The 13,752-nt window shown below is 37.2% G+C and overlaps 1 protein-coding gene across 2 annotated transcripts; it reads right to left on the bottom strand.

The window, feature by feature from the left end:
• Positions 1-67: 67 nt before the first annotated feature.
• ncbp1 (nuclear cap binding protein subunit 1) lies at positions 68-13,698 on the bottom strand. 2 transcript variants are annotated; one of them, XM_030145738.1, is made up of 23 exons: positions 13,505-13,698; positions 12,077-12,165; positions 11,648-11,748; positions 11,411-11,570; positions 11,212-11,319; positions 10,534-10,655; positions 10,313-10,382; positions 9,680-9,895; positions 9,371-9,468; positions 9,205-9,268; positions 9,008-9,118; positions 7,378-7,442; positions 7,237-7,299; positions 7,066-7,140; positions 6,498-6,601; positions 5,498-5,620; positions 5,171-5,273; positions 4,946-5,039; positions 4,649-4,752; positions 2,587-2,704; positions 2,309-2,449; positions 1,486-1,599; positions 68-654 (listed from the first exon to the last, which is right to left on the bottom strand). In XM_030145738.1, exons 1-23 carry the CDS (start codon positions 13,536-13,538, stop codon positions 541-543), a joined length of 2,391 nt encoding a protein of 796 aa, XP_030001598.1. In that variant the 5' UTR covers positions 13,539-13,698; the 3' UTR covers positions 68-540. The 2 variants fall into 2 exon arrangements, with proteins under 2 accessions (XP_030001598.1, XP_030001599.1); XM_030145739.1 differs by having other exon boundaries at positions 11,411-11,567.
• Between the last annotated feature and the right edge of the window lie 54 nt (positions 13,699-13,752).

The raw sequence follows: 13,752 nt of genomic DNA, 5'->3' as shown, positions 1-13,752 counted from the left end.
CAAAACAGTACAAGTTCAAGCGGTTGAGGACAAGAAAATGATCGAATAAAAAACAAGTGAGCAATACAGACTCTGGAGAGTTTTAATTATTTCCCAATTCCACATAAAACAAATATAAAAAAGTAGAGCGATCTCTCGATTCATAACCAAACAGAGTCGACCTGAAAACTCATTTCCTATGATCATCACTCCAGCCCTGGACTCAGACCATACAGACTAAAAAGACCCATTCATAAGAATACGAGCGAAAAGTAAAACTGAACAGAAGTAAAAACCAAAGGGGAACAAAACTAAACAAAGCCTACAAATGAAAAGAAAAAAAAAAAAAATACTACCTCAAATTAATAAAGAATTGGTTGATTTCCTACTATGACTGATGTCTTCAGTTTCTGTTGCACATAATGAATGTGTTGAATGGCACCGAACGCAACACAGAGGTCAATAAAAAATACTTGATGAGGAGATTCTTGATGCAAGAGCTGGTAAGATCTAATGTGTAAATTTAGTTTTAGCACACGTGTAGTTATGTGTGAGTAGGTCTCAGAGCTGCAGGGCGCAGAACTGCTGGTACACCGCCAGGATGTGGTGGTCGAGCTCAGCCGTGAACAGCAGGTTCTCCAGAGTTCCCATGTACTGCTGGATGGTCACATGATGCTGCGGGAACAAAGACAAAGATGGCCATTAACGGCTGAGCATATAACAGGGTTCCTATGGGGTCTTAAAAAGTCTTGAATTTACAAATGTGCATTTAATATATCAAAAAAGTCTTAAAAAGATATTAAATTTGATATGGTAGGTCTTAAGTTACAGTCGTGGAAAAAATTATTAGACCACCCCTTGTTTTCTTCAATTTCTTGTTCATTTTAACGCCTGGTACAACTAAAGGTACATTTGTTTGGACAAATATAACGATAACAACAAAAATAGCTCATAGTAGTTTAATTTCAGAGCTGATATCTATCCATTTTCCATGTTTTCTTGATAATAACCAAAATCACTTCAGTTCTTACATCAGTATCTATGGCATTGTACTGACAAAAACAGTGCTTTTAGGCATTCCATGTTTTCTTTTCTGTCTGTTTTAGTCACGATACACACAGGAGTTAGTACTTGATTGCATAACCATTGTTTTTCATGACTTTTGATAGTCTAATAATTTTTCCCGTGACTGTATGTTGCCATAAACTTGTTTGCTGTATTGTGTTTAAATGTGTCTGGGAAAGCTGCAAAGAAACTAATGTTATTCTACTCAGTTCCATCCGTTCCAACCCGACAGTTTATATTGAAATTAAGAACCAATTATCGCTAACTTTGCAGCCCCCGGTGAGAAATGACTTGGAGTAAATAAATACGTTGTCCTAAATTCTATGAAATAGGCTGTGAAATGGGCTTTCAATTCTGTTCTAAGTAGTCATAAATTTAACTTGTAGAAACCCTGTGTAAAAGGGTTAACGGCAGAATATGTGTGTTGTATCGGAGTTTTACCATGAGGAAGATCTGCTGCAGCCGCTCGATACAGTTTTTATACCACGGCGTGCTGATGTCGACACTGCCGGTCTCGCAACGAACCAGATGTTCCGTCAACAACATGATAAAACGCTGCGGGAAGAGGAAAAACAAGCTTTACACCAAAATTAACACTTAAAATACTTTGAGACTGATAGAAATCTAAATAAAGCTTTGTAAGCAGATGTTGAAAACGTGTAAATGAGCATCCTTTTCCTGATGCAAACTTTTGGATTTGATCAGATTTTAAAAATGCGGGAGTGCAGTTCTAACAACAGTTGTCTGATTTTTAATATTCTTATGATATACAATATGTCCATGTAGTGTGGACTAAGTCTGACACACTTGGTGTTTAAGACGGTAAAACAAAAGTGGAGGTAAACACAGTGAGTTTTCCACTATAAAACAAACTACAACAAAAACTGTGATGAAGAAATTGCAAATAAGGTGGACGCGCGCTACAAGGGAACAATATGTATATTAATAACCGGCTCGCTCTAGATAACTACTGCATGTTTCTGTTCAGTATTCCATTGCTGTTCCTTTCACACTGCAGGATTTAAAGGTTAACTGTTTACTATCCTATAGAGAAATTCAGTCTGTATTTTAACCCATCCTAATACACACACAATACCTGGCATTAGCAGTTAGCATTAGCATACATTAGAAACTGAGCTGCCATTGAAGGAGCGCTGAACCAACTCAGATCTTCATCAAGGGCACTGACATGACATCAGAGAAACTTTGATTAAAAACCAAGAAGCCTTGAATCGTGAACATCCGGCAAAACAAGGTTCAGTACCTGGAAAATGACAAGGAAAAGGTTCTTCTGTTCGCTCTGAGCCGACTCCACTTTCTCCTGTAGCCTCTCGATCTGCTCCTCCAGCTGACCCTCCTCATCCTCGCTGTTCTTGTCCATGTCTTCATCATCACCGCTGTCCCTCTGATGGTGCACAGAAACACAATTTAGTTAATGTCAATTGAATCTATCACGACATGAAGCGCTTTTAAGAAATATCCTACACTACAGACGCATAACCCAGGAGGTCAGACATCCCATAAACCACAAAGAACGGTTACCCTCTTGTGTTGCTGTTTCTCCAGCTTGTCCTTGGCCTCCTCCAGCTCCTTCTGGATCTTCTGGACGTGTTTGTTCATTTTTCGGATCGTAGAGTGCAGGATCTCCCAGATGAAAAGTCTATGTGAGGTTAAAGGTTTGTAAGAGGTTGAGTATGTTAATAGTGTTTTATAGTTTACAGACACAGTTCATCTACAGTATGTGGACAAAGAGTATTGGGACATGCTGAATTCACGAGTTTCTTTTCTAACAGGGGTCTGGGATACAAAACAATGACAAATGTCATAATACAGATTTATATTGTAATAAATATCATTGCATTGGTTAGTTTTTGTTTAAATTATCTTTGCTTCCAAAATGCCTCAGTGGTGTTTACTTAATTTCTCTCAAAATTGATTTTGTTTTTTTTAATCCATGACTATAATCTTACATGTTCAACCTCTAAATTTCTAAAATATTTTTCATGCTCTTACTATAAATAGTTATTTTTTAACCTCAACTAACCATCTACTTTCTTCACATCTCACTTACAAAGAAAAATCTCCAATTAAACTTTAAGAAAAATGGAGATACAAATACCAATATTTCCTTAAAGTTTAAGGAGAGATATTTCTTCCTAAATGAGATGTGAAGAAAGTAGGTGTGGTAGAAAATTATTATTTGCTGACAGAGCATGAAAAATATTTTAGAAATTTTGAGGTAGAACATTTAAAATCCTACTCATTGAATTAAAAAAAAACAGTGTTGAGGGAAATTAAGTACAGGGTTCGTACACATTTTTCAACATCAAATTCAAGCACTTTTAAGGGTAATTTAAATTTTTTTCCTGCACAGTATCTTATCCATCCATCCATCCATCCATTATCTTCCACTTCTCTGGGACCGGGTTGTGGGGGTAACAGTCTAAACAGGGATGCCCAGACTTCCCTCTCCCCAGACACCTCCTCCAGCTCTTCCGGGGGGACCCCGAGGCGTTCCCAGGCCAGCCCAGAGACATAGTCTCTCCGGTGTGTCCTAGGTCTTCCCCAAGGTCTCCTCCCAGCGGGACATCCCCAGAACACCTCCCCAGGGAGGCGTCCAGGAGGCATCCGAAACAGATGCCTGAGCCACCTCAGCTGGCCCCTCTGCATGTGGAGGAGCAGCGGCTCTACTCTGAGCTCCTCCCTGGTGAATGAGCTTCTCAGCCTATCCCTAAGGGTGCGCCCAGCCACTCTACGGAGGAAACTCATTTCGACCGCTTGTATCTGGGATCTTGTCCTTTCGGTCATGACCCAAAGCACTATCTTATCATTGAAGTAAAATACATATCTACAGGAATACATACTCATTTTTCATATTTTTTCACTTTTTATCACAATGATGTACATTGCATTATGACATAAACATAAAATTATCTTTCATTATAGCAAAAACTTTAGAAAATAAAGAACACAAAGTTTTATCCCCCAAAAAAAGGGAAGCTACTTGGCATTCTTCAGACACACTCTCACCAAGACAAAGATTAAGATAAAAATGTACCTGGAGTCGACCTGAGAACACCTGGGAATTTTCTTTGGTAACAAAGTTTTATTTTTCAAAATGTGTCACCTCTCTGTAAGTAGCTTTGGCTTGAGTTAATATTAAAAATAAATAAATAAATCACATCACAGAGTTATAATTACAAACACTTTCAAGCACTTAAACTAAAATTCAAGCACTTTTCAGACCTTGAAAACACAACACTGAAACTCAAGCATTTCAAGCACCTGTACGAACCCTGTAAGTAAAAAAACATCTGAGGCATTTTGGAAGCAAAGGTAACAATTTAAACCAAACTATACACTACAATGATTTTTAACACGACATAAAACCATATTATGGCATTTATCATTATTGTTTTGTAGCCCAAACCCCTGTGAGAAAACAAACACCTGAATTCAATGTGTCCCAATACTTTTGTCCATATAGTGTAATTGTAATATATATATATATATATATATATATATATATATATATATATATATATATATATATATATATATATATATATATATATATATATATAAATAAATGCTGTTGTCTCACCTGGTGAACTCATGAGCCATGTCCTGAGAGAAGAGCCAGTTGGCCACAGCTGCACAGTCGACAATCTGTGTCCGAATCATTTTATCAACCAACACTGCAATCATCTAGAATGAGGCAAAGAGACGGTTCAAGTTCAGCAAAGCTCCCAATCTGAGCCTAAATTATTCACATACAGGTCACAGAAGTGCAGATTTTTCTGAATAATTCATCTGTGTATTGCTAATTCACACTGGAAACTGATATTTAGAACCATAACAAAGCCTGAGAACAGCTGTATGTGTGTATGTGTTGTTGTACCTGTGGATGGTTCCTCCATACTTCGTACACCACCTTTAGGATGTGTAGTTTCCCCTCGTCACTGTCTGTCAGGGACTTCAGGATTTCATGGAACCTGGAGGAAATCAATGCGGCTGAGTATTTCAGAGTTTACTTCATTTATGCAATTTTAAAACATTCGACAAGATGAGATATTGTTAAAAACATGCTGATCCTTGAGGTTTTTACTGTGAGACTTTCACTTACTTGCCAAGAGCGCTGAAAGAGTGGCTGAAGGATTTAGCAGCAAGATGGAGCAGAGTCTGCAAAAACACATCGATCTTCAGAGGGTTGAAGCTCTCGCCCTCATCTGGAAGAAAAAAAACAAAAGAAAAAAGGTAAGGGAGACCTAGCAACGCAAGATTTATATAAGGATGTACCAAACTAACAGGTAAGTGTCAACTGAATAGTTGTCTGAAAAACATTAGCTAACAAAGTGTAATGCAAAACATTTTAAACGTGATATAAAATTGAAAGGTCTTGTTTTGTTGATCTTTTTAAAGGCCATAATGAAAAAGAAAAAGAAGTTCTCACCATCATCATCTTCCTGGTTGGGGTTGGGCACTTCTTTAAGGATGGTGAGGATCTCTTCATTCGATGCTCGATTCTTGATGGCATTTCCAACTGTGACAGATACTGGGTACCCTGGTAATGAAGCTGAGGAGGACGACATTCACAGCTTTACGCATAGGAATCCTGGTAACCACCAATATATTTATGGAAGTTTGTGGATAAAAATGATGTGATCCAGGATCAGTTGTAAAATATGTCAACTGGTGATACACTACATGGACAAAAGTATTGGGACACGTTGAATTCAGGTGTTTCTTTTCTAACAGGGGTCTGGGCAACAAACAATTATGACAAATGTCATAATATAGTTTTATCTTGTGATAAATATCATTGCATTGGTTAGTTGTGTTTAAGTTGTAATCTTTACTTCCAAAATGCCTCAGAGATGGTTTTTACTTAATTTCTCTCCACATTGATTTTGTTTGTTTTTTTAAATGACTATGATTTTAAGTGTTCTCCCTCAAAATTTCTAAAATACTTTTGGTGCTCTGACTGTAAATAATAATTTTCTACAACTGATCATCTACTTCATCACATTTCATTCAAAAATCTCAGATTAAACTTTAAGGAAATATTGATGTTTATATTTCAACTTAGAGCACAACATCTTATGAGCTGTAGCCATGATGGGTTACAATATTTTTGTCCATGTAGTTTATAAACAATATTTCCTATTGTTAGTATAAAACTATATTATGACATTTGTCATTATTACTGTTTTGTAGCCCAGACCCAATACCTTAGTCCATATAGTGTCACTAAGACTATGTGATGTCATTTGCCAAATAAAACTTATAACTTGCTAGTCTTCAGCAAATGAAACTTCTGTTCCCTTTCAGCTCATTTACTCAGTACAACCCACTGGATGAGATGTCAGACCATGGGTGGGACATATGTGTGTTGTCCTAAGTGAATGTATTGAAAAGGAAACTTACAATGTGAGAGTTACTGTTTTACTTACAAGCGCTCTCATCTAAATATTTGTAAATGAAGACGGGTTCGGCTGGGATGAGGGCTGAGAAGGTGGGAGGGACGATGTCCACTATCCGCTGATGGTACGAAAGTCTGCAGGAAAAGGAGAAAATGGACAAGTTAAATACAGCAGAGAAAGTAAATGTCTCAAAGGAGCAAAGTGTTATCAAGAGGGAAAATATTAGAAGCATTAAGTTTAAGATAAGTATGAAAAATGTGAACTTAATTAAAAAAGATGTCTTTGAAACCTTATTCAAGGGGTCTCAATCAGGATTTTGACGCAGTTATCTTTGGTTTTCTTAAAGAAAGGCCTTTAAGTGGAGGTTTGACGGTTAAACTTCTAAAAACACTGCCAAGATATTAGAAACAATCCCCCCTCTTTGTTTTTGGTGATTAGGTAAGAGCTCATTCAATCCGATATGCCATGAAGCTGCTTGACTGAGTTTCCAGTTTTTCCTTGGTTCAGTTCCTGTTACATTAAACCTCAAAGTATAGAACTGGGAAACTGAAAATAAACATGTATTTCTTTTATGCAGACAGAAAAAACAATGCATTACCTCATGGACTTCTCTAGAACTTCTTTAACAAACTTGGGTTTGGGCTTTTCAAGATCCACTGTCAAGCAGTCAGCCCTTCACAGAAAACACACATATTAGCAACTGTTCTTTTTCTATTGAGTGAAATACTTCAAAACAAAAGCTTTTTATGTCCAGAAGGAAACTGCTCACCAGTCGTCCCAGCTCCATCGAAACTGGAAGTTGCTCAAATGATGAGAAAACCAGTTGACAAGTCTGAAAATGACCGAAGACAATGTTACACCAAAGAAAATGCATCAGAGAATTTTTTTTTTAAATGTACAGTACAGTTACCTGTCTATGCAGGTGGTGTTCATAGTGTCCAGTCTCATGTACATCATCTCAGTGGCTTGGGCCAACTAACAGGCAGGAGTTAAGGCAAAGTGTCTAAAAGCAGAACGTTTGCTGTTCTTGGTGTTTTATCAAAAGCACAGTAAAATGAGTAGGGGTGGGAAATGATGAAACCGTTTTATAACTGGGTGAGAGTAATCACTTTTACATTGACCCTCAAATTGCGTGAATATAACGTGTGCATTAAAAATTTACCAAACGGAAGAACGACAATTTTGCCAAATCTCTTGTTTTTCGATTAAAAGTTTTTACGCTGGCAAGAGGTGGGTTTTTGGGCATAGTGCAATTGGCATATCACACAAAACTGCAAAGGAAAGACCTTTTTCCACAGCTACAGTCCATGAATTAAAAAAAAAAAAAAAAAGATGTTGACGGACATTACAACAAGCGAAGAAGAAGAGTTTTAAAAGACACATGGCTCGGTATGTGTGGACACACCAGGAAACTGAATAATTTTTTAATTTAGTAGGGGATAGAGGGGTAATATATAATAATAAGGAACTAAACCTGAAAAAAATCATGCAGATCCCGATTGGTCAAGTCAGAACAGTGGCTGCATCAGTACCTGTGTTTGTTGTAATGTTGTGCAGTGTGGGACACAAACACCTAATTAGCTGGAAATCTTCGAAAACATCACAGCAAACTTTCAAGTAGGCTGTCTCTTGAGAAACTGACCACGGATTTGAAGCTTTCAAAACATACTGATTATATTAAAGTCAAATGTTTTAGAGCAGAAATACTGAATACAGTTTATTTAAATGTATATTGAGTAGGATATATAAAAATATTGCTGGTGTTTATAGCCTCTTTTGGAATGATCATAACAGAGACATGACAAGTATCTCTGCAGTCATATGTCTGTGAAAGGCAGCCGTGCTTTGGATTGTTTCTCCCTCTTGTTGACAGTTTCCAGCAGGGAAGACGCAGGAGTTTGACACCGTTGTTTGACATCATTGCAACTGTCAGAAAAACAAGCTTTACTGATTAAAAGAAAAAACTCTGACGTGTACTAACGTCAAGGACTGGACTATCTGGAACAGTTAATGATTCCCATCCCTACTGATAAGTATAAAGTCTATAAGAAATGCTGTATATTCTTATCTTTTCCTTCCTTGAGATATTTCAGTTACGTACACTACATGGACAAAAGTATTGGGACACATTGAATTCAGGTGTTTGGGCGACAAAATAAACTAAATGTCATAATATAGTTTTATATTGTGAAAAATATCATCTGTTTTAAATTATCTTTGCTTCCAACATGCCTCAAAGATGTTTTTTACTTAATTTCTCTCAACATTGATTGTTTTTTTTATCCGCCTTGACTATGATTTTAAATGTTCTACCTCTAAATAAAAAAAAAAAAATCTATATTTTATATAATATTTCTATTTTTATCTACATAGTTTATGTATGTATATTACAATAATATATAAAGATGCATACAATGTATCTGTGAACATAGTAATAAGTAGTAATAGTAATAAGTAATAGTAATAGACTTTAAATTAGAATAAGTAACAGTAATAAGACTTTGACGACAAATAAAAGGTTCATTTTTGACCAAGGATACGACTTGAGGCAGCGATCCAGGTTGCAGTTTGCACAGTTCAATAAGCAGTGTGGTATACATGACGTCAATGTGAGGTGGTGATGGCAGCTGGAAAAGTTCCCCAAAGATCACCTAAAAGAAAAGAAAAAAAAAGATCCATGTTGTCAAAGGGATTTTAACTTTCTTCTTGTATGTCTGCGTAGAAACACACTACATACCTCCACAATGTGATAATTGAGAGGGATCTTATTTTTTCCTGGATAACTGAGTAATTGGGCAGCACTGAAAAGTACAAAAGAAACAGTGAATGTGATTATTTAAGCATGTACGTAAGAGTTTATATTCACACGCAGAGCAACCGAAGCAAACATCCAGAGAACCTACCATGTTTTTCTTTCTCTCCAGTGAGTCTTAATGATACAGTGCAGATTTTCTTCTATGACAAACCTCTCCACAGAATGACTGCCAGGCATAACGGGGCCCTGGATGTAAAGAAGAATATTTGAGCAACAGAAATACTACAAATAAGTAATGCCTCATGTTTCTGTTTCTATTTCTATACAATGTGGGATCTCACTGATTCTGCTGTAATTCTGGCTTTGATTCGATAGGACCACATGCTATAAAAAGCCATAGTTGCTTTGAGCCAACCAAATCTGACTTGTGTTACTGACGTTCATCCAGATGACATACCTCTGGCGCGTCGGTGTAGTCAAACATGCGGAAGACGACCTGGGGCATGGGGTATTGGGCATCGGGCATGTGGCCCGGCGGGGTGAAGGGGGGTAGGTTGTGTTGCAGGGCCTCACACAGAACACTGTCAAAGGCGATGTATGGACGAAGGATGTGACGCTCCTGCCAGCGGTCTTTTTTTAGCTTCTGAATCTGGGCCCAGAGGCAGTCCAGGTACTGGGTCGAGGAAAGGGAAACAGTTTTTATCAGTGTCATACTTTATCAACACTAAAGATGACACATATAGTAGGGTCAGGGTTTTCAGATTATAGTGCTCCCTCTAGTGGTAATTGGAAGAATCCCCCAAAATGTTTTTGTTTTTTTTTAAGGATCAAAACACAGTAATGTCCCGTCAGAGAGCGAACGTTAATTGATTGCTAATCCAGCATTTACTTCAATCTAATATAAAGCAGCTCCTTGTTTTGTATAATCCCTTATGGTCCAACTTAAGCAAAAATGAATTTAAAAGTAAAAATGTGGGACATTTAGGAACACTAATCTGTCAAATTGTCTCTAAAATGTCCTGTCAGAGAGATTTCGAATACTGTGTTTTGACCCTTAACAAAAGGGAAATAAAATAATGGTGTGTCTCACCTCTTCCTGTGGGTGAGGCTTCTCAGCCGTCCAGACCTGGAGCATGGGGACATGTGTCTTTACTCGCCTCCTACAAAGTACATTTTAAAATAAGCATGAAAATACAGTAATGGAGAATGAGACTTGGTAGGATTCAGATGATGAAGTGATTGGAGAGCTGATTCAAAAAGATGTAAACAGGAAATTTAAAAGAACTAATAAATAAAACAGAAGACACGTACTTGAGATAACCTTCGATCTGGCTGAGAAGCCGGTCCATCTCCACATCCTTCTTCTCATAAAGCTCCTTTCCGACCCAGGGCAGACAGGACAGGACCACGTACACAAACCAATCTGACCGAACCTTAACATGAAAACAACAACACTATGAATACAGAGGAGACATTTTGAAAATTAAATCCTGTAGCTGTAAGCAATAGAAATCGAAGGTTTCCATTCATTTATATAAGAAACAGTTATTAAACCTAAAAGATTTGTCATGTTCCCTACACTGTTTAACTCTGTTTAATATTTTTCTTTCTTCCACCACAATTTAATTGCACCTGAGTGTTGAGTTAACATCAGCAATATTTATCTCAAATTGCTTGTCTCCTAATATTCCAACTGCATTTCAGTGACCACTTATTGACATGAACATAATTTTTCTTCTTCTACTGAAAACTTGTGACGTTTGGTGTTGACAAAAAATATGGCTTGTACAGCTGTTTTGTCCATAATGCATAGTTTACTTTGATTCTAGAGATCTGTGTTTGTCAGCACAGTGACATGTACATTTGAGTTAGAATTTGTGTTCAATCCTCTGTGCAATTTTTGTTTTCAAAGCTTTATCGTAATAAATTGCTCTTTTTATTCTAATATATGCATTTTATCCCTAAATCTAAATTCCATGATGGTCCTACCTGTGGTACATCTTCCTCTTGAGTTACACTGACAAAGTTTTCAAACATTGCCACCATTGAGGGAGCAGCGATCACATGACAGTTGACCAAGTCAGACAGGAAACGCACCTGAGAACAAACAAGCCATTATTCAAACAAGAGTGAAAGAATACAACAGTGCAGTGAAGCTGAATCACAGGTGTTTATAGGGTTATCATACCAAATAAACAGCTTCATTGTACAAGTTGTTTTTCAGCGTCTCCTTGAGTTGTCTGATCATGGCCTCCACAAACTCGCCCCCAAAGTTGTAGTTCCTGGCATTGAGGAGGCCGACTAAAGTTGTATACACAGTTAGCTTCTCAGGTAGGAGGCGGGCACTAGGAAGAAAAACAACTTGGTGAGAAAAACTTTAAAAAGCACGGAGGAGTTCAACAGTAAAAGCTTGGTATTCACTTACACAGCACACAAAATGCGCAAGATTTTATTTTTGTAGTTCGGGAGGTCTGCCTCTAAGACTCCTGCAAGACCCTCCAAGTTGCTCTCAAGGGATGATGTACTCTGTGGGGAAATAAAGGAGGCAACATACAGTTGAAAATGCAAGAGTGAACTCCAGTTGACAAGAACCAGCAGAACGTATGTCAGTTATCATTCAAGTTAAACACATAACTAATAAATAACTATCAAGATGTGTGTTCATTCTACAGTTTGTGAGAACATTCCCTTAAAATGATATCACATAACAGAACAATGTTTGCAAAGCAGACTTCTCTTATGATCAATTTCAGATCAATTTCTTAAGTTCCAACATAAATAAACTTCTCCAAGTCAATATATAGACCCACCAGGAATGATTTTTCTTAAGCGTTTACTTTCTTGAGCTCTTTACCTTCTCCCCAACACGACATATCAGTGACTCCAGTCGGTCTTCAATCTCAATAGGTTCTGATGTTCTCCTCCTTTTATGGGCTTGACCTCCTACAATAGAAACAATGGTCACCAAGTGAGTGGAAAGAGAAACATGCAATAAAACAATGGTCTGTATGATAGATGGTTTGATGGCAAAAGGACACCAGTTGAATATCAGTCACTTGGCTTATTCAGGCACATTTACACTGATGAACATTCATCTGAAATATCAATGAAATAAAAAGTAATTAATTAAGTAATTACCTAAGTAAAATATACATTGGTTGTAATGTGTGGAAAAGCATGTTACCAAGTAAGTCTAAAAAATATATATGACAATCTTTATAAAATTTAGATATCAGATATGTGTTATTATCAGATAAGTGAAAGTGAAACCAGATAATTATTTGTGGTTTCAGTTTTCATTTTATGGTCAAGTAAAACTTAAGAATATTGAAACATTTTGAGTTTTCACAATAAAGACAATGAAAAACCCTAAAAAAAACTGCAATCATCATAATCATTGATCTCCAAGGAAACTATATAATAGTATAAAAATGACATTGCAAACATAACAGAAACTTGTATCAAAATTATTGTTATCATCATTCCCTTTTTGTCCAGCCCTACAAGGCTTTGCTGACATGTTAGATTAGTTTTGTGTCTCCACAGTCTGTAAGGTCATCAGTTGTTCTTAATGACATTCTGCTCTATGCTAAGTACTTTATGCTTCCTTAACAACTGCCACAGAGGCAGTCTTTTTGCACAGTGGAATTACTTATATACCACAATTTCTATTTGCACAGGACCCGGTAGTTCAGGTTACGGTGGTCTTTCGTATTGTAACACAGTGAATTGGTAGTGTAGATGGTTTATATAAATATACAATACTTCTTTTGTATAAGCTGTATTGAATCCTCTGTCCATCTGTTAACAAGCATCATGTCCCTACTGATGTCTGGATTTTTAATGAACTTCCTCTTTAACAACTGACTTATTAAGTTACATGGCTCTATAGATTGATCAAATGATTATTATGCAAAAAATGACCATGAAAACTAATGTTACTGAGCGCTTTGCACCGTCCACACTCTTTGGTTACCGCCCCCATGTTAACTACCTTACCACATACACATACCTAATAGCTGCTAACTGGGATTCCGTTAACACACCATTTAACTACAGTCAGTTTTACACAGTCATCTCAAACCACTTATGGGAAACTTTAAACGGTACTATGTGCATATTTTGATGAAACACATAGGACAGATCAAACTACTCGGTGAATTTATTTATCATCCCATACATTAACATGCATCACGGCAAAGATTAACGTTACCATAAACACGCTAGCTAGCTGCCGTTCGTTAGCCTAGCATCGGCGTTTACACATGTAACCTCGACTCACCGTCCCCATCATCACTGTGTCGCCTCCTGGACATGATTAATCCCGCTTTACTGTAGAAATAACGGGGCTTGAAATAAAAGAAGTATATAACAAAATACTAAGTCAGCTAAATGCGTTTCTAGATCATTCAGAGTGGCCGCTACGCGCTACTAATGCAGAAAAATAATAGCGGTCTGATTCAAGCGATGTACTTCCGGAGCAGTGGGGGTCAGCCGGAAGGTGCACCGTTTTATTTCGTCCGACTTTCC

The sequence above is a fragment of the Sphaeramia orbicularis genome, chromosome 10 (assembly GCF_902148855.1).
Source record: "Sphaeramia orbicularis chromosome 10, fSphaOr1.1, whole genome shotgun sequence".
In the NCBI taxonomy this organism is placed as follows: domain Eukaryota; kingdom Metazoa; phylum Chordata; class Actinopteri; order Kurtiformes; family Apogonidae; genus Sphaeramia; species Sphaeramia orbicularis.
Note: the sequence above shows the minus strand (reverse complement) of the source record. Positions and strands in the feature narration are given on the sequence as shown.

Excerpts from the sequence above, each read along its gene's own strand:
- ncbp1 (XM_030145738.1), bottom strand. The coding sequence starts at position 13,538 with ATGTCCAGGAGGCGACACAGTGATGATGGGGACG. Across the intron at positions 9,269-9,370 it reads TGGAGAGAAAGAAAAACATG|TGCTGCCCAATTACTCAGTT; the intron begins GTAGGTTCTCTG and ends TGTACTTTTCAG. Across the intron at positions 5,040-5,170 it reads TCTTTCAGCGCTCTTGGCAA|GTTCCATGAAATCCTGAAGT; the intron begins GTAAGTGAAAGT and ends GATTTCCTCCAG.